The sequence below is a fragment of the Alternaria conjuncta genome (genome assembly GCF_024043145.1).
Source record: "Alternaria conjuncta strain BMP 0040 chromosome Unknown scaffold_3, whole genome shotgun sequence".
NCBI lineage: Eukaryota > Fungi > Ascomycota > Dothideomycetes > Pleosporales > Pleosporaceae > Alternaria > Alternaria conjuncta.
The window spans coordinates 2191468-2211670 of NW_026250092.1; the positions used below are offsets into that span (position 1 = coordinate 2191468).

Sequence of the window (20203 nt, forward strand, 5' to 3'; positions counted from 1 at the left end):
CCACGATGCCACCGAAACGTAAAGCGAGTATACCTGCGAATGCGGCATCCGCGAAGAACTACACCGATGTGTCCGGCGACGCTCCCAACAAGCGTTCGCGCATCGCGAAACCTCTGCCGAAAGCCACCTCGAAAGACGCGCCTCCCGTAGACTCGATAGCCAAGAACACCGAGAATGGAGCGCCTGGAGAGGCCGTGAAGAAGGAGGAAGAAGGCTTCGACCATTCGAGACCAGAAGAGAGAGCCGGCATAGTCGATCGACGATACTATCCTGCTGAGATGAGCAATGAACGATGCGCATTGTACAATCAGAATGAGGTACCGCGCCCGATCGAGATTCTGAACAAGACGTTGGAGGATACAGCGGACAAACGAAAGGCTATCAGAGAAGGGAAAAAAGCGCAACATGGCGACGCGGTGGTACACTGGTTCAAGAGGGATCTACGGATAGGAGACAATACTGGCTTGTCTCAAGCAGCAGAATTGGCGGAGAAGAAAGGAGTGGGCCTAATAGGCGTGTGGTTCATGAGCCCGCAAGACTGGGAAGCTCATCTGGTCAGCCCGCCAAAATGTCATTTCGAGTTGCGCTCTGTGGAGACACTCAAGAAGGAACTCGAAGAACTCAACATCCCCCTCTACATCGAAACGATTCCCGAACGAAAGAACGTAACAAAGCGGTTGGTGGAGTTGGCAGAAGAATGGAATGCGAAGAACGTCTTCTGCAACTTGGAATACGAACCTGACGAGCTTCGGCGGGAGGAGCGCTTGGTACGCATGATGCTGGAGAAGGGCATCAACTTCGAGCCGCACCACGACGACTGCGTGGTACCACCTGGTAGTCTCAAGACAGGAGGTGGAAAGCAATATGCGATGTACAGCCCTTGGTTCCGATCATGGGTTGCACATCTGCATGAGCATCCACATCTTATGAACGAGCGCCCTGTGCCTGAGCGAAATCCTCCAGCCTTCCGCAAGAAATTCACTCAGCTCTTCGACACGAAAGTCCCCGATCTACCAGAGTGCAAAGCGTTGACGGCAGAAGAGAGGGAACGGTTCCAGCAACTGTGGCCCGCAGGTGAGGCCGCTGCTATGGATCGCCTGGAGCGCTTCTTGGAAGAAAAGGTGGTAAAATACAAGGACACGCGCAACTTTCCCGCGATGAACAGCACCGCACGCGTGAGTGTGCATCACGCTGCTGGCACGCTGGCGGCACGAACCAGTATACGTATGGCTCGAGACGTCAACAGCGCGAAGAGACTCGACGGAGGGAAGGATGGCGTCAAAGGCTGGTTGGGAGAAGTCGCATGGCGGGACTTCTATCGGCATGTGCTTGTACACTGGCCCTACGTTTGGTATGCCCGACCAATACCCTCTATACCACGAATATACTAACACAACCCCAGCATGAACAAGCCCTTCAAATTCGAATACACAAACATCGAATGGGAGTACAACGACGCGCACTTCCAAGCCTGGACACAAGGCCAGACCGGCTACCCCATCGTCGACGCCGCCATGCGCTGCCTCAACCACACAGGCTACATGCACAACCGCCTGCGCATGATAACCGCCTCCTTCCTCGCCAAACACCTCCTCCTCGATTGGCGCCTCGGCGAACAATACTTCATCACGCACCTCATCGACGGCGACTTCGCGTCCAACAACGGCGGCTGGGGCTTCAGTGCGTCGACAGGTGTAGATCCACAACCGTACTTTAGGATCTTCAACCCGTGGACACAGTCGGAGAGGTTCGATGAGCAGGGCGAGTTTATCAAGCTGTGGCTACCGGAGCTGGCAGAGGTGGAGGGGGCGGCTATACATAATCCGTATGCGGCCGGTGGCAAGGCCGCGCAGATTGCGAAGGCGAAGGGCTATCCCGAGCCGGTTGTTGAGCATAAGTTCGCGAGGGAGAGGTGCTTGGCTAGGTATAAGGCTGGTATTGGGAGGAACACTGCGTGAAGAGTTGTTCATGAGATGTTGAGGCATGAATGGCTTTAATTCAGTTGTAGCGTTTGCTTGGGCACCGTTCATTCATCTCTATTCGACATAGTTGTATCTTCCGCAATCTATACGACTTATACGCAAGGAAAGTCGAGTCGGACATTCGGTCGTTGGATCTATTCGACCATGTGTTGAAGTGTGCGGGAACAGGTTGCTCTCAAATGAGGAGTTTCGCAGCACCAAAAACTTCAGAAGACATGTGCATTGCGATCCGTTACTGAGATCAGTCAAATCGCCCCTTTTTGTGGTAGGGATCTGCAGTGCGGGGCTAATGCGCGACAGTCGGCCCGAGCAATTCGACCAGATCGCTTTTGTCGCGTTCCCCATCTTCCTTCTCGCAATAACGCAGGAACAGTAAACACGGCTGTTGTCGATTGGAACTGGCGTCATTATTGAATCCCTACATGGTTACTTACGTTACCGCCGCATCAGCATTGATCAGCTTTTCTGCAGGATCTCACGTGAAAGCTTCCTCCGTCCCCCTCAGGAGTTGACCTCGAGGAACCGCGACCAGCTATGGAACAGCCAAAATGTACCAACTTCGTCAAGCCCAAACCAATAGAACCCGCAGAGAGACCCTGGCGGCTCCTTGACAGTGGTCAAACGGTGCCAATGCCCTATGGAGAATTTCACAAAGAGACATTTGGAAAAGTCAAGTCAATAATGGCCGACTATGGCATGCTGAACGCCATCTTGATAAGATCCGAGGGCGTTATACGGAAGAGATGGACAAAGAAGACGCGTACTCAACGTAAAGCTATTCTTGAACGATCATGGCACACGCAAATGCCACACCAGCATCGCCCAGACCTTCGCGACTACTACAGAGTCGAAAGACGAGAGTTCAGCGAGGCTTCCACTTCCACGATCAGAGAAGATGTATACAAATGGCCATATATCAATACAGAGGACCTCGTGACTCCAACACATGTCTTACAGCTTCTGAACTCTCGCGGACGGTATACACCCAACAATTTTGCCGAGATGGATTGGCAAAGCTCAGAGCTCGGTCGCAACATCAATGTTATCAAGGTGCGTCCGATATATTACGACCCAAACGACGAAGGCCAACACAAAGCTATATTGGAAGACGAATCCAACGGCAAGGAACCCGAAGATAGGGAAGTTTCACCTAGTTCGGAAAATGAGACAGTACGCGAATGGCAAGATAAATACAAACCCAGCGAATGGGGTTACTATCTGATGATGCATCCTACTGATCTACAAGAATACGGGCTTCCGGTCAAGCTTCCGGTCGCTCTGGAATCTCAAAAACACGTGAGGCGCGCGAGCGAGGCTTTTATCGTCCTACAGATACAGCAGCCTCTGATGGCCTTCCTCGTCAAGATCTGCCTTGAGCTACTTCCCGACGTAGAAGGTGGTCTGGACGGGTTCAAGGCCTTCTTCCAAGCCCCCGAACAACCCGAGCCCCCCGAAATAAGAACGACAAAAGAGGATGGATGGGACTCGGCTTTCGCACTAGCCCAAGACAGTCCATATACCGCCCCACAATGGGACGACTTTCTCAAAATCATGTCCTCTATAGCGGCTAGAATACACGAGTGGAAGGACCATGCCTGGGCTATGCGCGATGATCCATCCTATTTCACTAATGCTGTTAGCGAGTTCTGTAAGTGCGAGGCGCCGTGAGGAGCATCGATTGAAGCACGCTGACCCGATGCATGTAGATGAACACAGCCCTACACATGTATTGGACAGGAAGGGAAGGAAAAGCCCCCATCTTACTGATCCAGCCCTTCAAAAAGACTTTTGGCACATTACGATATACTCGATCATCATGGATTATTACGAGAATCTTGTCATGTGGCATGCTGCACAAGCTGCTCTACACAAGGTTGCTCGGCTGCTGTTGACACGGTTGGAGAAACAAGAAGGGCATGATGCATGGGTAGAGGCTGTCGCGGACTTGAAAGATTTACTTGATATGCGCCTTATCAAAAGCCTAGCTTCACGGTTGCCGAGTTGCTTCATTGGCTCACCACCGGTGCGCGGCATGTTCGTACGTGACCATGCAGTTCCAGAGGAATTACCCCTGCTCAGAGACCCGAGCTCTTTTGGGAAAGACTATTTGTTATGGCTGTGTTCCTTGCTTTGGTCTGAGGAAGGCCTTGGGGTTCCTCAAATTGTAGTCAGGGAAATGGCTCGAGTTATACAACAGGACAAGGACCAGAAGTACAGAATCACACCCTTGGTCGCACAGGTCAGTCATTACCCATGTAAGAAATGCGTATGAGATAGCCACTGACCTCGTACACGTTGATAGCTCGTGTCAGACCTAGCTATTTGTTTTGAACTACGAGCTCGCCTGCGCCTGGTGTGCCCACAAGCTTTCAAACCTGATGAGCAGTACTGTACCGTTGGAGCCGACCGCGACTATCACGAGATAGTCATGGAGGTTTCTGTGAAAGAACTAAACGTGATCTTAGACCCGGAATGCGGTCCAGAATACGATGCCAAACGCCGATATGATTTTCTCCTTCTTGGTGAGCTCGGGCATCCAAAGACAATGCCGTACCCTGTCGGCAAGCGAAGAACCAAAGAGAACGTAGAGATTATGCAGGCTACTGAACGACGGCTCGATGAGCTTTGGAGCAAGTTCGATGCTCACGTGCAGAAGTATTTGAAGAAAAAACACCTCGAGGCTCTTGAATCCCTAGCGCCGTCAAGAGGACAAATACAACGGACGCCAGACTGGATAGAACCGGCGAAACCTTCCAACAAAGCGAAGAAAGATGCTACCCTACAGGAATACATCACGCCTCTCATACCGGAGCAGCAGCCCGACCCTGTAGACCTTCCAATTCGGAGTGAGAAGCGCAAGACCAGGGGGATTGCGAATGATCCTTCCACTGAGCCTGTCGAAGTCGCAGCAGACTTGCAGCCAGTCGCTTCTGAGGAAACAAACACTCCGCCTACACCGCGCTTCACCGTTGGGAAAAAGACACAGCACACATTCTCGACTATATTCTTCCAGCCGTCTGCAAGCTCGCATCCCGGTGAAGTCCCATGGACTGAATTCCTCTCAGCTATGAACACGATTGGCTTCTCACCCGAGAAGGTGTATGGCTCTGTATGGCGCTTCACACCGAGAGAGGGGGGTGTTATTACGGCAAGGCAGCCAATCAATTTCCACGAGCCGCATCCTGAGGGAAAATTGAGGTTTGAGGTAGCAAGGAATTACGGGAGGAGATTGACGAGGAACTATGGTATCGATGGTAGCAGCTTCATTGTCGCGTAACTGTGTGTGTGCGGATTGCTACAAGACAATGTGAGGAGGTGACAGCATGGGTTTAAGGTAGCCTAGTGTTTACCAGTGTGGCTTCAGTGCGCTTTCCTAGAGACAATAGACCCGTTTTGTGTATTCATCAACGACGAGCCCATGAGTAAGCGTGGAGATCGTCAGTGCGTGAGCAAGCACTATTTCAACGACTATGAAAGGCATGTCTACCCCTAGCCTGCTCAGTCTGCTGAAGAACGAGGGGCGTGGCCTCGATCTAGTCTTCCCGCCGTACTGTGGGTTTCTGTTGACGATACTCCTGGATCCTTGTCTCCATATCACCGTCCCATGGCAGCCCAAGTTTCTCAGCCAGCGTCTTTCGAAACCGTTTGTTCTCCTGCCCTGGCTTGTGTAATCCACAGAAATGTATAGTTTCAAGATAAACATCCATCAATGGCTTGTCATAATCAGGCTCAATGCCGCCGTCCTGACAGTCAGAGCTGATACCTAGCATCGCATAGATGAGATCGCGTGGTTCGGAAGTCTTGAGACCTCTGTGGCATGCCAGTCGCAACCATGTTATTAGAGGACTTGAGTCCATAGGCAGCCGTTTTCGTGTGATAAGAGCGTTGGCAGCACTCTGCCTAATTGTGGCAGATATCTCTTTGCCACACAGACTATCATCTCGTGTCATTAAACCAAGGATAAGATCGAATCTTTCGTAGTTTAGAAGATCTTCCCAACTAGATATGATGTAAATCTTGCCACCCAGGAACACCTCTTGTTGGACCCAAACGCGGTTCCAGTATGATTTCTGACACAGCTCGATAATTGCAGAATAGATGGTGTCATTCCATACTGGTTCTATCCCCATGTAAATCCCATCCAATGGATTGTTGATCTCTTCGATAATATGCGCGATATGACTGTCAGTCATACCAAGCCATATTAGCACCTTGGTGGCTCGACGATAGATCATACCCATGAGCTCGACTTGATGATTTCTCTCTCGCGTGTCGGACTGGTTAATACTCAGTGCATCAATCCAAATTCGAAGATCGTAGTGTTGTCTTTCTTCGCGTCTAAAAGTAAGCAACGCGTCAAACAGGTTGCGTCGCACAGTAAAGAAATGGCCATTGAGGAGAATAGCCGGATCGTCATCGGCGGGTGAGCCCCATTCGTAAGACAAAGCTTCATAGGAGACCTCGTTCATTCGGATATGTTCGATATCGCACTCGATGCTCTCGCTCATATCGAATGGCTCAGGTCGTCTCGCACTCCGGGGAGTATCGTCAACATAAGAGCTTGCTGACTCAGCGGGTCTAATGCGGATTACTCGAATTGTGTCAGGTGTTTCCAGAAGCTGGTATTCAAATGGTGCCAGTTTTGCGCACCATTCTCGAAGCCCTACGAGCCTAAGCTTAGCCAGTGTTTCTTGTTATCAAAAGCATGTATTACATCTTGTTTCCGCTTCCGAGCGTTCTTTCCTCAGTTTCCTCAGCTGCAGTCTACCACGTATAGTTCTGATTGCGCGCATCCGAACGATGTAGCCGTCTGAACTGCCTAAGTATTGAGACCAGAGCAGTCGAACGCTTTCCTTTCCGTTGATTCTGGCCACGAAGCTGAGAGCTGGGAGAACGCATATACTATCGACGTGGTGTAGCGCTGGATAGAAGCTATGAGGTGTGAGAGTGCCCGTCTCTCAGTGTCGCACGGAACAAACTCCCTGTAGTGAGATTGCGGTAGTAAGCTTCCCGAAGGACGTATCGATGTCAGACGAGAGGGGTGGCTTCTAAGGTTCAGCTGGATGCTGCCCAGGTGAGCCAAGAACCTCAGCTAACCGTATTTGTCCACGCTACTGCGGCCTGAAACCTCCACCCGCAGGAACGGCATCCTCTCTGCTGTCGGCTTTCGCGACTTGACGTCGGAAACAGATTCGCTCATAATTTTCGGTCGCGTACACGCATCAATTGACAGTTCCTGGGATGGGTTGAATGTGGCCTATGCGCAAAGACTCTGCGTTGGAGCTGAGCGTTAGGCAGCCGCGCCCTGTGATCAAGCCACCTCTCATCGCATTTTGACGGCCATCCTCAAATGTGTTCAGGCATCCTCGAGGCTCCAAAACTACGCCACGCATACGTGATCCGGTAATTGTCATGACGCAGACTGGAAAGTGCGACACCTGTCGGCAGCGCAAGGTCAAGGTAAGACGCGTTTCAATCCCCGCAATCATGTTATCGCAAAGCGTTGCAAGTCGTTGCGGAATGAATATGTTCTTACTAATGGCTACCTAGTGTGACGAAGTGCGACCCAAATGCAGCGCATGCAGGAAGAAAGACAGACCATGTGCCTACTCCTACGGCAAAGCCTCAGCATTCGTCGTGCAGGATCCCAGACAGTTGACCAAACATGGAAGATCCAAGACTGGCTCTGCCGTATATCCCTTGAACTCTCCTGACGAGGGCTCAAGCTCGTCATCAACAACCTCATTCGCAGCCGGCTCGTCCTCGTCAAATTCCTCAGACCTCTGCATCACTACCGAAAGGCACACCGACGATCGCCTAGGTTGCTTTCAAACCCTGGCACCGCGTTCAAGATCTAGGATGCAGCCGTCGAAGATGAGAGAATACCGGCAGAATCTTGCGCTTCAAGTACATCTCCAGAAGCTACGAGAAGAGAGTCCTCTCGCATCATATCAGCCATCCTCGCCCGAGACGACCCTGATCTCCCGATACGTTGGCGTGCTCCGACCAGAGCCCGCCGGTAGGCAGCCTTTTGAGGTCTTAGGGACCTGGATACAGTCTATTCCCTCGCGCATCGGGTCGAACAAGATGCTTGATTTGGCCGTTCAGTTCTTCGTCGATAGTCACGCTACGTATCGAGATGATATGCACTCGAAGCGCAAGGTCGCGAGAGCTTCAAAGGCTAAAGCGCTCAAGGAATTGCAGCTCGCCGTGATGAACACTGATAACAAGGTCACGTACGACATCCTGTTGGCTACGAAATTACACTACGCTGCTGAGGTTAGTTAGCCTGTCAGACGTCGACGTGTTTTACTGATCACATGCAGGCTCTTCTGGGGCTCGATACTATGTATTACGCGATTCATGCGTTCGGAATCGCCGAGCTGCTGAGGTCAGGTGCGGTGGCGGAAGTTGATGACGATCATTTCTGGAATTTGATCGACAATACCTATGTCGACGATGTGAGTACTGGTCGGTCTTGGGAGTTCGCTGCTGATGTCGAAAGGTTCACGAGGCGATGATGATGGGTCGGAAGTCAGTATACCACAACGACTATTACCTGTCTGCTACAATTCCACCTCCGATCGATACAAGAGATGTCATGCTGTCGCCATCACAGAGAGCGTCGATGGCCGTCATGCACGTTTTCATTCAGTGCCCTTACGCGGTAGCATTGATCCGAGAAGCCATTTCGAACCCCGAGGACACGTTCGCGCTTGCAATCGCCATGTCATATTTGGAGGGTCTGATGCAAATCAACGTGTCGCAGCACGTAGCTGAGCTCATTGAAACGACCGTGTCTGTGGTACCGATTCCACCGTCACCGGACGTCGCCGACCTAATGCCCGACACCCTCGAGTTCAATTCGGTACAAGACTTCATACTTTGCACCAGAAGCTGGATGTTACAGTCGCTCCTCTGCGGTCTTGCGGATACACTTTATCGATACTTCCCGACTGAGGCGGCGTTATCGCTACTCCCGTCGCCTCAGCAATTACGAATTATTGACGTTGATAGCGCACTCTGTCTCCAGAAGTCGCACAGATGGGCAGATTCCGTTTCCAAACATATCCCGCTTTTGACAATGCGCTTACACACTCCACTCCAGATGGCTATTGCCCCATGGCACCGCATGACGCGAGATCTTACATCCCAGCGCTCACCATCTGCCTCGCCAGGCACCCCCTTGGACGTGGCTGCGGAGCTCACACGCGCCAAGCGCATGCAAGCTTGGATAGTCAGCGAAACCAACAAGATACACAAGAACTGGAACGTCGCCACCGTCGACGAAGAAATCCTTATAGAAGCTCTAGAAGCTTTATCTGGAGAGAAGATGCCAGATTGGCTTCCAACGCGCGTACGATTCGTCCCCGAAGAAGGCGAAATGGCCCTACACATGGAATTCGAGAACAGAACAGGGACCTACTCCACTGGCAGAATCGATGTAAGCAAGGAGCCTCCGCGCAAACTGGCGATGCCGCCGCATCCTGGGGAAAAGGGACAAGAATGGCAGAGGAAGAATGTACATGTGGTGGAGCTTCCGCTTAGAGGAGGGCGGAATGAAAGACCGGTAGACTTCTTACATAGCACAGGAAGGAACCTGTGTACGACTTCAGGGTGGTGGCCTCAGTCACACGAAACATCACATAATAGCTAGGAGGTAGTCAAGTACAATACAAACTTCATTCTCATCACCACTGGGTATCGTGACAGCTACATCGCCCTCCCTCCTCACCCTCCGCAAACTTCAGCCCCTCATGTCTCCTGCAACCCCCTTCTCACCCCCTCGTCCCACCGTCCCCAAATCTGTCGTATGCCACAACCGGCATCCTAAAACCCCTTGTGCCCTTGACCGGTATCGCCGTGGTACTCCTGCCACATGCCCGTGAGTTGCTGGGCGCCGCACTTTGCGCACTTGAACTGGTGCTGGAACTGTGGGTACGGGCTCCGCGGAACGTTGTGCACAATGTTGGCGGCGCAGCAAGAGGGGTTGCAGCAGAAGTAGGTGTATGAGGAGGTTGGGGCTGGTGTGGTCATTGTTATGGCGGTGGTAGTGTAGTTGAAGGTGGTTTGTTGTGGTGGTTGTTGTGGAGGTGGTTGAAGGTGGTTTGTTGTGGTGGTGTGATGTGGCTCTGGAAATTGGTAGTAGTAGTGAAATTGTGGTAGTGCGTAGTTGTTGGGAAGGGAATAGAGGATTGGGTTTGGAAATGGCTGTTTATATACAAGGAGGGGAGAGGCACAGCGACGAGGTAGTGCTGGTGAATGGTGAATTGACTGAGACACACGGTGGGTGTCGTTGAGGCTGTTGCGTCGAGGACGGCGTCACCGCTGTTGGGCGCGTATACTGGCATTGTTATCTGCCATTCACCTCCTAATCTGTCTTCTTCAGTTCCTGCTTCACCCCCTTAAGCACCTCACACCCCTTCGTATCCTTACTCCCACCGCGGCACGCAGGACAAGTCCTTCCATGCTGAATGAGAAAGAAGTGCAGCTTGAATTTAAGCTCCGGCGGGATCACCGCATCCAAATGCAACTGCGTATTCTCCCTACTCGCCTCCTTCGGCCTCCATCCCCACAAGCCAGCAATACGATAAACATGCGTGTCAACCGTGAACCTGTTCCTCTTCAAGCACCAGCCCATTACCACGAACGCAGACTTTGGGCCCACGTACTTGTAGCTCATGAGCTCTTTCATGGCATCTTCGTCGCTGGCTTCGAGAAGGTGGTCGAGATTCCAGTGTCCGTAGCGGCGCTTCACTTCCTCAAGGATGGACATGATGATCTTAGTCTTTCTGATGTGCAAGCCGCCGCAGCGGATCGTCTCTTGTAGCTTTTCCGAACCCCCATTATATATCTCCTCGTAGGCGAACACCGAGCCGTACGTGTCTTTCATACTGTCCATTGCGCGTTTCGCATTGTTCCAGCTCGTGGCTTGGCTAAGCACGGCGACGATGAGGGCGTCGAGGACGAATGGGATTGTCTCGGGTGTGTTGGTGTCTTTGAACTCGGCTTCTACGGCGGTGTTGTGCAGTTTGTGAAGGATATCGTAGGCTAGTTGGCACTCGCGGTTTGTGGGGTGGCCGAAGTCAGGGTATGGCGTGGATGTCGCGTGGGCGGACCATGCTTTCCATTTCTTGTCGGCGCCGGCGTTGTCGCCGGCTGTGGGCTCCTCTGCTTTGACATTGCTGGCCTGGTCGTTTGGCTTCTTCTTGTCTCCATCACTGCTTTGCGCAATTCCGTCTCTTTTCGCGGAACGATTGGCTGCTCGGCTGTCGACGCGCTTGCTGAGCGTCTCTTCACCAGTCGACGAACCAGAGTGTCTTCTTTTCATCGCAGTACTCGCGGTCTGTTGCGCAGTGCGTGTCGCCGCTCTCGCCGATCTTCTGAGAGCCATACTGTAAATTAACATCTAAGAAATGATGCAGGCAGCAAGTGTGTCAGACAATGTCGTGGACGCGCTTCCTCTTGGAACAAGTGCGGCGGACGCGTTCGAGGTATATACTAATCAGCACGCTGACGTCTTGATCAGTCGCGGCGCTGGGCCCTTGCATGAGAACGCGCTAATCGTCTCCATGATCGCGTCGGATTCCGCGGGCGCTGAGATCTAGATTCGCGAGATGCAGTGCGGAGGCGCGGTAGCGCATCGAAGGTTCGGCGATGAACCCATCTCGGCGATAGACCCAGCATTCGGAAGTAGACCCACACGCTAGTCCTGTCTTGTCAAACATAACTGTCTGAGGAGCGATCGCTTTGGTAGAAGGGCATACGTTGTGCTTAATTCTGTGCCATCGACTGTTTAACATAGCATCTCTGACACTATCTCGAGTCACCCGCGTCTACACAACAAAATCCTTATACCTCCTCACGAAATCATGCAAGTCTTGCGTCGAGTCACAAGGTGCAGGTTGCATGTAACGACAGCCCCTACCTCCCAACCTCGAGACCTTCAGGATGGTCTTCGTAAGCCACCAGTACTCCGCGGCGTGCTTCTCGAACCCCAGATCAGACAGGCACTTTCCTTCGCTATCTCGGCTTACTACATCCCAGAGCGCCTTCCATCGGTCAGTGGCGCGAAGCATCGGCTCTATGTTCATAGAAGCGAGGAAGTTCATTCTAGATGTCATGACGATGGATAGCAGTGCTATTAGAGTCAGCGGGTTCACAATAGGACGGGTGAAGTGAAAACGGACCGCAAATGAGTATCAGCATATGTGGTGGTGAGACGGCTTCCCCGGGCTCATCGGCGCGCTGTGAAACAGGGAGAAAAAGGGTGCGTGACATGAGTTCGGGTAATGTCTCCGCTCGTGGTCGCGGAAGCTGATGCGATAAGAGACGCGCGAAGTCGGCGGCCGACTCAGCTCTGAACAAACTCTCCTCGCAGGGGAGGTCACCTATCGCCTCACACATAGCGACTTGTGGGGTATTATTGAAGAATACGGAGAGCGTGCTGTCGAAGAGGCAGGTCCACATGCCCAATCTGCGAGGGTTGTTAGTGGCGTCGTGTACATAGTATGGACGGAGCCATGGTACCTCGATCGCATCTCATCGTTGATGAAGCCCTGCCAGTCATGTTCATTTGGACTGGAGATAATGTGACGCTGTTTGTGCGCAAACAAGCCTGAAGCTCGCACAGCAGCGACAAGCGACGGAATGCGCTGGAGGCGGATTCGCCGTCTTGTGACGATGTCGTTACTGTTGTTTAGAAACACCAAGAACAATAGACCTGCTTGCATCAACTGGAGATGCTCATCGTCGACCCACGCCGAATGAATAGCTTTCGATATCTGTCGTGACGACAGTTGATCGAAAACGTATGCCTCCGCAACGTGTGAGAACCGTCGTACGCCAATGGAGGTGTCAGACTCCAGAGTCGGCAGCGACCCGAACAAAACGAGCGCGAGTAAAAGCGGAAAAGAGACAGTCTGTATATCGAACGTCGGCTTGTGCAAAATGGGAAACGAGTAGTGGAAGTAGCGGAAGAAAGCCCAAATAAAGTGCCGCACATTGCCGACTGTGAAGACGGTCTCCGCAAGTTGATAGTCAAATGCTGCATCAACTGCATCACCACGTTCCAGCATCGCGCTGTGTTTAGCAGACAGGTGGTCTAGCATCTCCCTCACGCGTACTTCCAAGGCGTACGCATCCTCCAGCTCAGGCGTCAGACCATCGCTTATGATCGGAGACGCGTAGTCGGCTTCTCTCCCCGACACCAGAAAAGGGAAACCGAAGAACACAGAAGGCAAGTCGGCGAATTCGAAAAACGACTGGTCATGCGCCATATCTTGATCTTGAGCGTGAGCCTGTACGTGCGCCTCGCCATCTGCACCATCGAGCTCAGCAGCCTCAGCGGCGATGGCAGCGGACGGACGGTAACCCGAAGGATTCGTGAAGTTTAGAAGGAAGTCGATGGAGATGCCCACGCGCTGTCGGTCGGTACTAGTCTCAATACCATCTTGGCTGCTTCCGACAGATGCAGTAGCACCTGCAGAAACGCCGTCCAACCGCTTATACGTACACGCCGCGCCACCGTCGCGACAACGCACACATGGCATTTTGGTATCGCACGAAAGCTTGCGCTGCGAACATCTATCGCAGGAGTTTCGCTTTCTGCCGCGCCTCAATGTGGGTAGACTCACGTCATCGCCATGGGCGGAAGAGCAGTTTGACAAGTGGCGTCGAGCGAGGTCTCTGTATCTTTGTCAGCTCCCACCAACACGCACGCCTGGAGATGAACGCACCGTCGCGTAAACTGCGCATGGCATGATGGACATGTCAAGTCTTGCCTGCCAAAATCTAGGTTTTGTGAGCTGCGAATAATTCATCGTGCAAGGTGAACTCACGTGACGCTTCATGGCGGCGAAGATGGCTGTTGGTGGAATAGATCTTATCGCATACCGCGCATTGATGCTTTGTGCGGATTGCGGGAGGCATGTAGGTCGCGTATGCATTTCGCACATGAACCCACGGGAAGGAGTGGGCGGGACGGAGTGGGTTTTATCCCGTGTGGCGGTAGTGGATCTACTCTGCTAGCGTCCGGCCGATCCCGCTCCAGTGGATCGACGTCATCTATTTCTGGGCTTTGTGCTCGGAGTGATCTTGTGGGCTCGCGCTCCAATCTAAAGTCTTTTCGCGAGGGACTTTAGGTGTGTACATTGGTGGGTTGGTGAGTCGATAATGGTGAGCTGCTAGAACTGTTCGCTCCTCCCGGTGTCTTATACCGCTACGAGCAAGAATAGACTTCAAACAACGTATCATTAGGATCTTACCGGTATCCGCGGTCTCCACGAAAATTGTCGAAATCTGTATCATCGAATAAACCGCTATCTGGCCAACGTAGCCCAGTAATCAGGTATCTCACATCATCAATAAAACCCCTTCCTAGCCGTCCCCTTCTTCGTCCTATTCTCCCCCCAAATACAACAAACACTCAAACTCTCACACCACCCCTGCACCATCGTGCTCTCAAGTTCCTTCTCCACAGCAAACACCTCCGATCCATCGCCCTCCCTGCTTGGGCCCACACCCAGATGTACCGCCTCCTTGTCCTGCTTCTTCAGATCCGCGTTCCACACTTTAACTTGTTTCTGCGTAGCTTTCTTGTACACACGGATACGTGTGTGGGCGTTGAGATACGCGGTAAAGTCTTCGATGACGATGGGGTCGTACATGAGGATTTTCTCGTGCCAGGTAGGTTTGCTGGGGTCGGTGGTTGGAGGCAAAGACCGGATGTGACTTGTTATTTGAGCAAAGACCTGGGCTTTGATGTTCGGCCATTCGAGAAGCGGGGTAGGTATGCGGTGGATGGGTACTAGACTTGAATCGGCCACTGAGGCTTTCGCTTTCACCGATTTGCTGGGTGAGGTTGTGGGTGAGAGTGTGATTAGAGACAGAGGTTGCGAGTTGACGTGTTCAGTTGTTCGGGGCGGCGTGGGGGAGAGGAGCTGCAGGGCTTCGTCTTCGGAGTCGAGGATCTCGTCTATGTCGATGAAGCGACCTGAGCCTGTGGGAGGGGTCGATGGCATCTTAGTTCTGGTCTTTGACTTCGCGCGGGGCTTCAGAATTGGCGTCGATGACGCGGAGACTGATGTAGGTATTGCAGAATACGATTTGGTCGGCCTTCCGCGCTTCTTGGGAGAGCCGTCCATGGGCGTTGGTGCTGAGGCGGGAGGTTTGAAGATCGAGACTGGCGATTTCCGCATCTGCGCAGAGGGCGGAAAGTCGAAGTCGTCGATGTCAACAAAGCTGTCTGGTGAGACAGGTTTCTGACCGGAAGGTGGAGGCTCTTGCATGAAGTCGTCAATGTCCCTGAAGCCCGTATCTTTCATATGGTCATCATCGTTGCGAAGCTTCGTCGTTGGGGTGGCGCGTGGAATGCTGGGAGGAGGCATTGGCGGATCAGAAGATATGGCAATTGGTGGCGGCGGGTCCGGCGGTACATCGTCAATGTCTATGAAGCCAGATTGATCGTCGTCTTGCTCATCAGGCGCATCGATAGTGCCATCCATGAGCAATGGGATGTCTTGTGTTCGGTCGGGCTCGGGTATGTGAACGTCCTTCAAGTGCTCTAGCATACCGCCCTCATCGTCGCGGGAACTCGCAGCCCAAAGTCCGCGCTTGCCTTCCACCCTGCCGAGCCGTGACCATAGCGGCGGCGCGCCATACGCAACATTATCGGCATCCTGCTCAGACTCCTTCAGCGCATACTGTAGTTGACGCACCATCGTCGGCGACTCCTCAAGCACAAGCTGACTTGATGTTCCGAACAAGACGTCCTGCTGCTGCAAACGCGACATTGCCGACGAAGGGCTGAGAAGCTTCTCCGCGACAGGCTTGGGCTTGGCGGCTGCTTTCGAAGATGCTTTCTTCGACCTCGGCTTGGGATCTGCTTTCTCTGTGCCTGACTTTGAGCTGTTACGCCTGCGCACTGGCTTCTTCGGTGCTGCATCGCCGTCCGCCGCTGATGCATCGTTCAGCGGCACCTCTGTTGTAGTTGTCGAAGCTCGGGACTCGAAGAAGTTGCTAGTCGCATCGTCTGGAACTGGTTGTGCATCCTTCAATGCATACTGCTCTGTAACGAGGTCGGTGATGGTGCGCGGTTTCTTCTTCGGTGCTTTCCCTTTCTCGGGAGATGAGTCTCTGGAGTTGGTGTTATTGCTGGGTATCTCGACAAGCTCAATTCTCCGCCGCTTCGTCGCTGCCACGGCCCCTGTTGCGTTGTTCGATTTCGCAGCGATGTGCGCAGATGGCGATTGTGCGTATGCGAAGTTGGAGAGGAGGTTTGTGAAGGACCCATCTCGATTTGGCGATAGAGTCTTGTTCTCCTTTCCGGTCGAGTCAGTGAACGGCGATGCAATTGTGGTATCGGGTGGCGGCGTCCAGTCTCTCCTCCTTACAACAGCCTCCTCCAGCTCCAAACCTTGTGTGATGGGATCTGGCTGTCGCTGCTTGGGTGCAGCCTTCCTCTTCGGCTTTGGGCTGTCTGGCACTTCCCAGATCGATTGAGGCTTGGCTTGAGTGTCGTGGTCCTCTACAGAAGGCCGTGTTGCCGACTCCTGGCCTCCGTCTGCTCCACCTCCGAAATGCGCAGACACAAGCGAAGCATCTCCCTGCTTGCCCTTCCCCGCCCCTGCTTTCGCCTTTGTGACCCTCGGTTTCTTTGGCTTTGGCGCAGGTTCTGCCCCATCTTCCGCAGTCTTGACCTTCTTCGTGCGAGGCTTACGGGGCTTGCCAGACTTGGTGAGCTTCGGCGCATCCGCAGCTGGTGCCGCAGGGTCGACCGGAGGTTCTGTCGCATCATCGTCGAAGAAAGGAGACTTTGTAGGTCGTTGCGGCGGGCGTCGGAGTTCGTCATCCGAGTCAAGGATTTCTTTGTCTGACTTGGGTTTGGCTTTGCGCGCTCGAGGCTTCGGCTTGGGCTTCTCGGAGCCGTCTGCAGCGGTGGTAATAGCTGTAGCCTTCTTCGTAGTCCGCCTCTTGGGTTTCTCCGCAGCCAAAGGAGGTTCTATGGCATCCTGTGAAGTCCGCCGTGGTTGCGCTTGTTGTATTGCATCGAAGTCGTCGTCGAGGCGGCTTGTGAAGTGCTCGGAGCGTATGAGGCTGCCCACGGTGGCGAATCCTCTGACAGCTCCCTCGGGGATGGGAGCAGCTCGTGCATTGCTCTTGGACGCGCCGGCCGTCGGTCTGAGGGGGCTCGCGGGAGGAGAGAATGCGAGAGGGGAGGACGCAAGCATGGCGACGCGACGGGAGGGGGCATCATGTAGCGGGGAAGCGGCTGGCGGACTCGAGGACAGCACCACGACGTCGTACATGGTATTGCCTGCCATTCTGAGGCGAGGAAGGGGCCTCGGGGCAGCCAGTACGGGCAGACGGAGAGGGGCAATCCATAGACTCGGCCTGAGTAGTTGGGGAGGGTGTGGTGTAGCGTGGCGCTGGTTGGTGAAGCCGAACAATGCACGGTCTTTGGGTCAACTGAAGTTCATTGCTGCAACACCAAAGTCTCCATCACCAAATTCCCAGCCATGCCCCTCCACCACCGTAGCTCCCACATCAGACCCCTGCGATCGAGCTGCATTTCGTTGAGAAGCTCTACAAGTACTCGCAGAACATCATCATCGACTTGAATGACTGCCCCCGGCCGCATACAGCGCGGAAACCGCCTCCGCGGAAGTCTTCCAAAACCCATCGTAGCCTCCTGCCCTCCCCCACCCTCGACAGCAACATGGAGCAGAGCCGAAGCTTCAGAACACCTCCTTCACCCCGCTCAGTAAGCCTGCGCGCTTGTCGCAGCTTCTAGCGTTGCGAGTGAGGTTCAGGACAGCCGGGAGCCGTCGCTGCGAACCTCACCCGCTGAACGCAGGCCCTCGGCATCCTTCTGCGAGCCTCACACAGCGAGAGGAGCTTCAGAAAGACCGCAGTAAGTGCCTCTCGTCTTTGCCGTCGACGTCCTTGACCTTCGCTGCCCCTCCCTGAACCTGCCTCCTCCACCGCTACCCCGCCTCGAAGCCACACACATCACCCAGCAAGGGCAAGAGAACGTGCAGAGACATTTCTGATGCATTGACTGACAGACAACAAGCTGCTGCTGTAGCCTCGCATTGGTAGCGACATTCTCCTTGATTTGACTTCAGAGTTGCCTCCGACACACCTCCGCCCTCACCTCCGCCGACAAGTCTCAGCGACAAGCATCACCGAAGCACTGCGCAAGAGGCAAAGCACATCCTCCAATCGCTGGTTCAAGGCTGGCAACTACCACAGCGATAGTCCATCTCGCTGTCGATTTTCTGGCGGCATGGCGCTGAGCCATTCTCACATGAGATGCAGTAGCTTGGCGATCTCGACACCCTCGCGGAGTGCCTGGTGAGAGCCGTCAAGCTTGACATTCGAAGCCGACTATCGATGCCTCACCTCGCACCTTCGGATCGGTACTCACGGCGGCCACTCTTGACGCTCTCGTGACCCTCGCATACCGAAGACGACAAGACTCGACGCTGTCACTCACTCGAAAGTAAGGCGACGCGGATCGGAAGAAGGGTCTCGGCCTACAACATACTGTGCGGGGCGCTTGGGCAAGCGCGAGGAAACCATGGAGAGGATACATACCAGCAAGAGACGGACACTATGGGCATGCCATCGGAGCACCCAAAGGTTCATTGCTCATCGGCGCAGGCGTGGGTCAAGCCCGCAGCGCTTGTTCGATCTCGCTGTCGATGAAGCATGTGGTGTGGCATACTCAGCCTCCATGGCTAGTGTGTCGAGCAGGCTTGACCAGGCCGCATGGTATGGCGGTTGACGTGCAGTCTACCGGAGCAATGACCGACAAGGCTGTACAGTGATGCATTGTGACTTCGCCAGCGAAATATCAACTGCAGGGTATCGCCAGCGAGACATCCGACAGCGAGATACCGGCGCGGAGCCATCGACAGTGAGACCTGGACAGCGACAAATCGACTACGGAATCGTTAGCCTTGCAAAAGAGCATATCAGAGCTCTCGACTTACCATCTGGAATCTGCCATGGAAGTCGCATCTTCACGTACGCGATGCTCATCAGCTTCGAAGCTGCAAGAAACAGCTAAGCGTTAGCATCACCAGCACCGTCGACGTCGGCTGTTGCCGTCGCAGCCCGAATCGACATCACGCAAAGAAAAAGAACCAGACGACTCTTTTAAACTTTATTAATTCCTGGAAGACGTCAGCATTGTTTTACTCTGGGATGGTATAGGCTGGAGGCTCACTATCTATTCATTTCGCATTACGAATCCAACTATCCAACAATTCCAAACGGTAGAAGTCGGAGATGAACCCAATGCGCTTCATGCGAGATCGAGCCAAAGCAGATGTTCTCTGCGCAGACCTCGAAGGCAACGCCCTTGTCGACGGTAGCACGACCAACGCATGTCTTCATGAGGAGCCCATCGGGGAGTACGTTTGGGTCGGCCAGTGTTGCTGGGATGAGAAGGCAGAGATAGTTCAGCAGCTTGACTGCGACATATACCCAGTTCCTGTCTTCCATGGCACTCGCGTAGATGATGTCGACCGTGTACTTCAGCTTGGCTGGGTCCGCGTCGATATTGGCGGTCACCTCGCCGTCTCAAGACCGTCGCACCACGAGAGCCCTTCTCGGCGCGCTCGTAGCGTCGAATATCCAACTTGTTGTTGCAGTCCTCGCGGTTCGCGTAGACTTGATGGCATAGTCGACTTCGGGGTAGGGGTTGAGCGTTCATGGTGTGCATAAGGCATGAGCGCGCCTTACCACGAATGCTATCTTGTCTTGGAGCTTGGGGCCATGAGAGAAGCCTACTTCGACCAGAGCATGAGCGCGTTGAAGGCAGGGCGGCTGACGCGCCTACCTCCGACGCAGTGCTCCCACACTTCAAGGTCGCTGGCTTCTTTGAAGCGGGCCTCGACCGCGATGATCGCGGCATTAACAAAGAGGTTCGGCAGTGGTGAAGAGGATGATGCAGGACGAGCGGACGCAGTCCTCGCATATGTTGGCGATCCAATCAGATTGCGGAGATTGTCTCGAGTGACGCGACGACTGTTGCCGAGAAGTTCAAGACTTTGGAAGTACTTAGGCAGGCCGGCTGACGCGCCTGCCTCCGACGCAGTGCTCCCACACTTCGAGGTCGCTGGTTTGTTTGATGCGCCCGTCCATGAAGTCTTTATCGGGTTGGTTTGGTGCGCCCGATCAGATCTTTGCTTTCACATGACCCAGCCGTTCTT

The 20203-nt window shown here is 53.6% G+C and overlaps 8 protein-coding genes across 8 annotated transcripts; 4 read left to right on the plus strand and 4 right to left on the minus strand.

Moving 5' to 3' along the window:
• Positions 1-5: 5 nt before the first annotated feature.
• J4E85_002711 (uncharacterized protein) lies at positions 6-1958 on the plus strand (the record flags this gene model as incomplete). The annotated part of the gene is made up of 2 exons (XM_051466986.1): positions 6-1351; positions 1403-1958. The coding sequence occupies 2 exons, from the start codon at positions 6-8 to the stop codon at positions 1956-1958; spliced, it is 1902 nt and encodes a 633-aa protein (XP_051329841.1).
• Positions 1959-2663: 705 nt separating this feature from the next.
• On the plus strand, positions 2664-4121 carry J4E85_002712 (uncharacterized protein; the record flags this gene model as incomplete). Its single annotated transcript, XM_051466987.1, has 3 exons — positions 2664-3630; positions 3755-4020; positions 4062-4121. The coding sequence occupies 3 exons, from the start codon at positions 2664-2666 to the stop codon at positions 4119-4121; spliced, it is 1293 nt and encodes a 430-aa protein (XP_051329842.1).
• A 37-nt stretch (positions 4122-4158) lies between these two features.
• J4E85_002713 (uncharacterized protein) lies at positions 4159-5259 on the plus strand (the record flags this gene model as incomplete). Its single annotated transcript, XM_051466988.1, has 2 exons — positions 4159-4221; positions 4285-5259. 2 exons carry the CDS (start codon positions 4159-4161, stop codon positions 5257-5259), a joined length of 1038 nt encoding a protein of 345 aa, XP_051329843.1.
• A 2597-nt stretch (positions 5260-7856) lies between these two features.
• J4E85_002714 (uncharacterized protein) lies at positions 7857-9632 on the plus strand (the record flags this gene model as incomplete). The annotated part of the gene is made up of 3 exons (XM_051466989.1): positions 7857-8261; positions 8488-9504; positions 9570-9632. 3 exons carry the CDS (start codon positions 7857-7859, stop codon positions 9630-9632), a joined length of 1485 nt encoding a protein of 494 aa, XP_051329844.1.
• A 953-nt stretch (positions 9633-10585) lies between these two features.
• J4E85_002715 (uncharacterized protein) lies at positions 10586-11376 on the minus strand (the record flags this gene model as incomplete). The annotated part of the gene is made up of 2 exons (XM_051466990.1): positions 10586-10597; positions 10627-11376. 2 exons carry the CDS (start codon positions 11374-11376, stop codon positions 10586-10588), a joined length of 762 nt encoding a protein of 253 aa, XP_051329845.1.
• A 997-nt stretch (positions 11377-12373) lies between these two features.
• On the minus strand, positions 12374-13534 carry J4E85_002716 (uncharacterized protein; the record flags this gene model as incomplete). The annotated part of the gene is made up of 1 exon (XM_051466991.1): positions 12374-13534. The coding sequence occupies one exon, from the start codon at positions 13532-13534 to the stop codon at positions 12374-12376; it is 1161 nt and encodes a 386-aa protein (XP_051329846.1).
• An 810-nt stretch (positions 13535-14344) lies between these two features.
• On the minus strand, positions 14345-17305 carry J4E85_002717 (uncharacterized protein; the record flags this gene model as incomplete). The annotated part of the gene is made up of 1 exon (XM_051466992.1): positions 14345-17305. The coding sequence occupies one exon, from the start codon at positions 17303-17305 to the stop codon at positions 14345-14347; it is 2961 nt and encodes a 986-aa protein (XP_051329847.1).
• Positions 17306-19244: 1939 nt separating this feature from the next.
• Positions 19245-19704, minus strand: J4E85_002718 (uncharacterized protein; the record flags this gene model as incomplete). The annotated part of the gene is given in 2 exon segments (XM_051466993.1): positions 19245-19570; positions 19587-19704. The coding sequence occupies 2 exon segments, from the start codon at positions 19702-19704 to the stop codon at positions 19245-19247; spliced, it is 444 nt and encodes a 147-aa protein (XP_051329848.1).
• Positions 19705-20203: the final 499 nt, after the last annotated feature.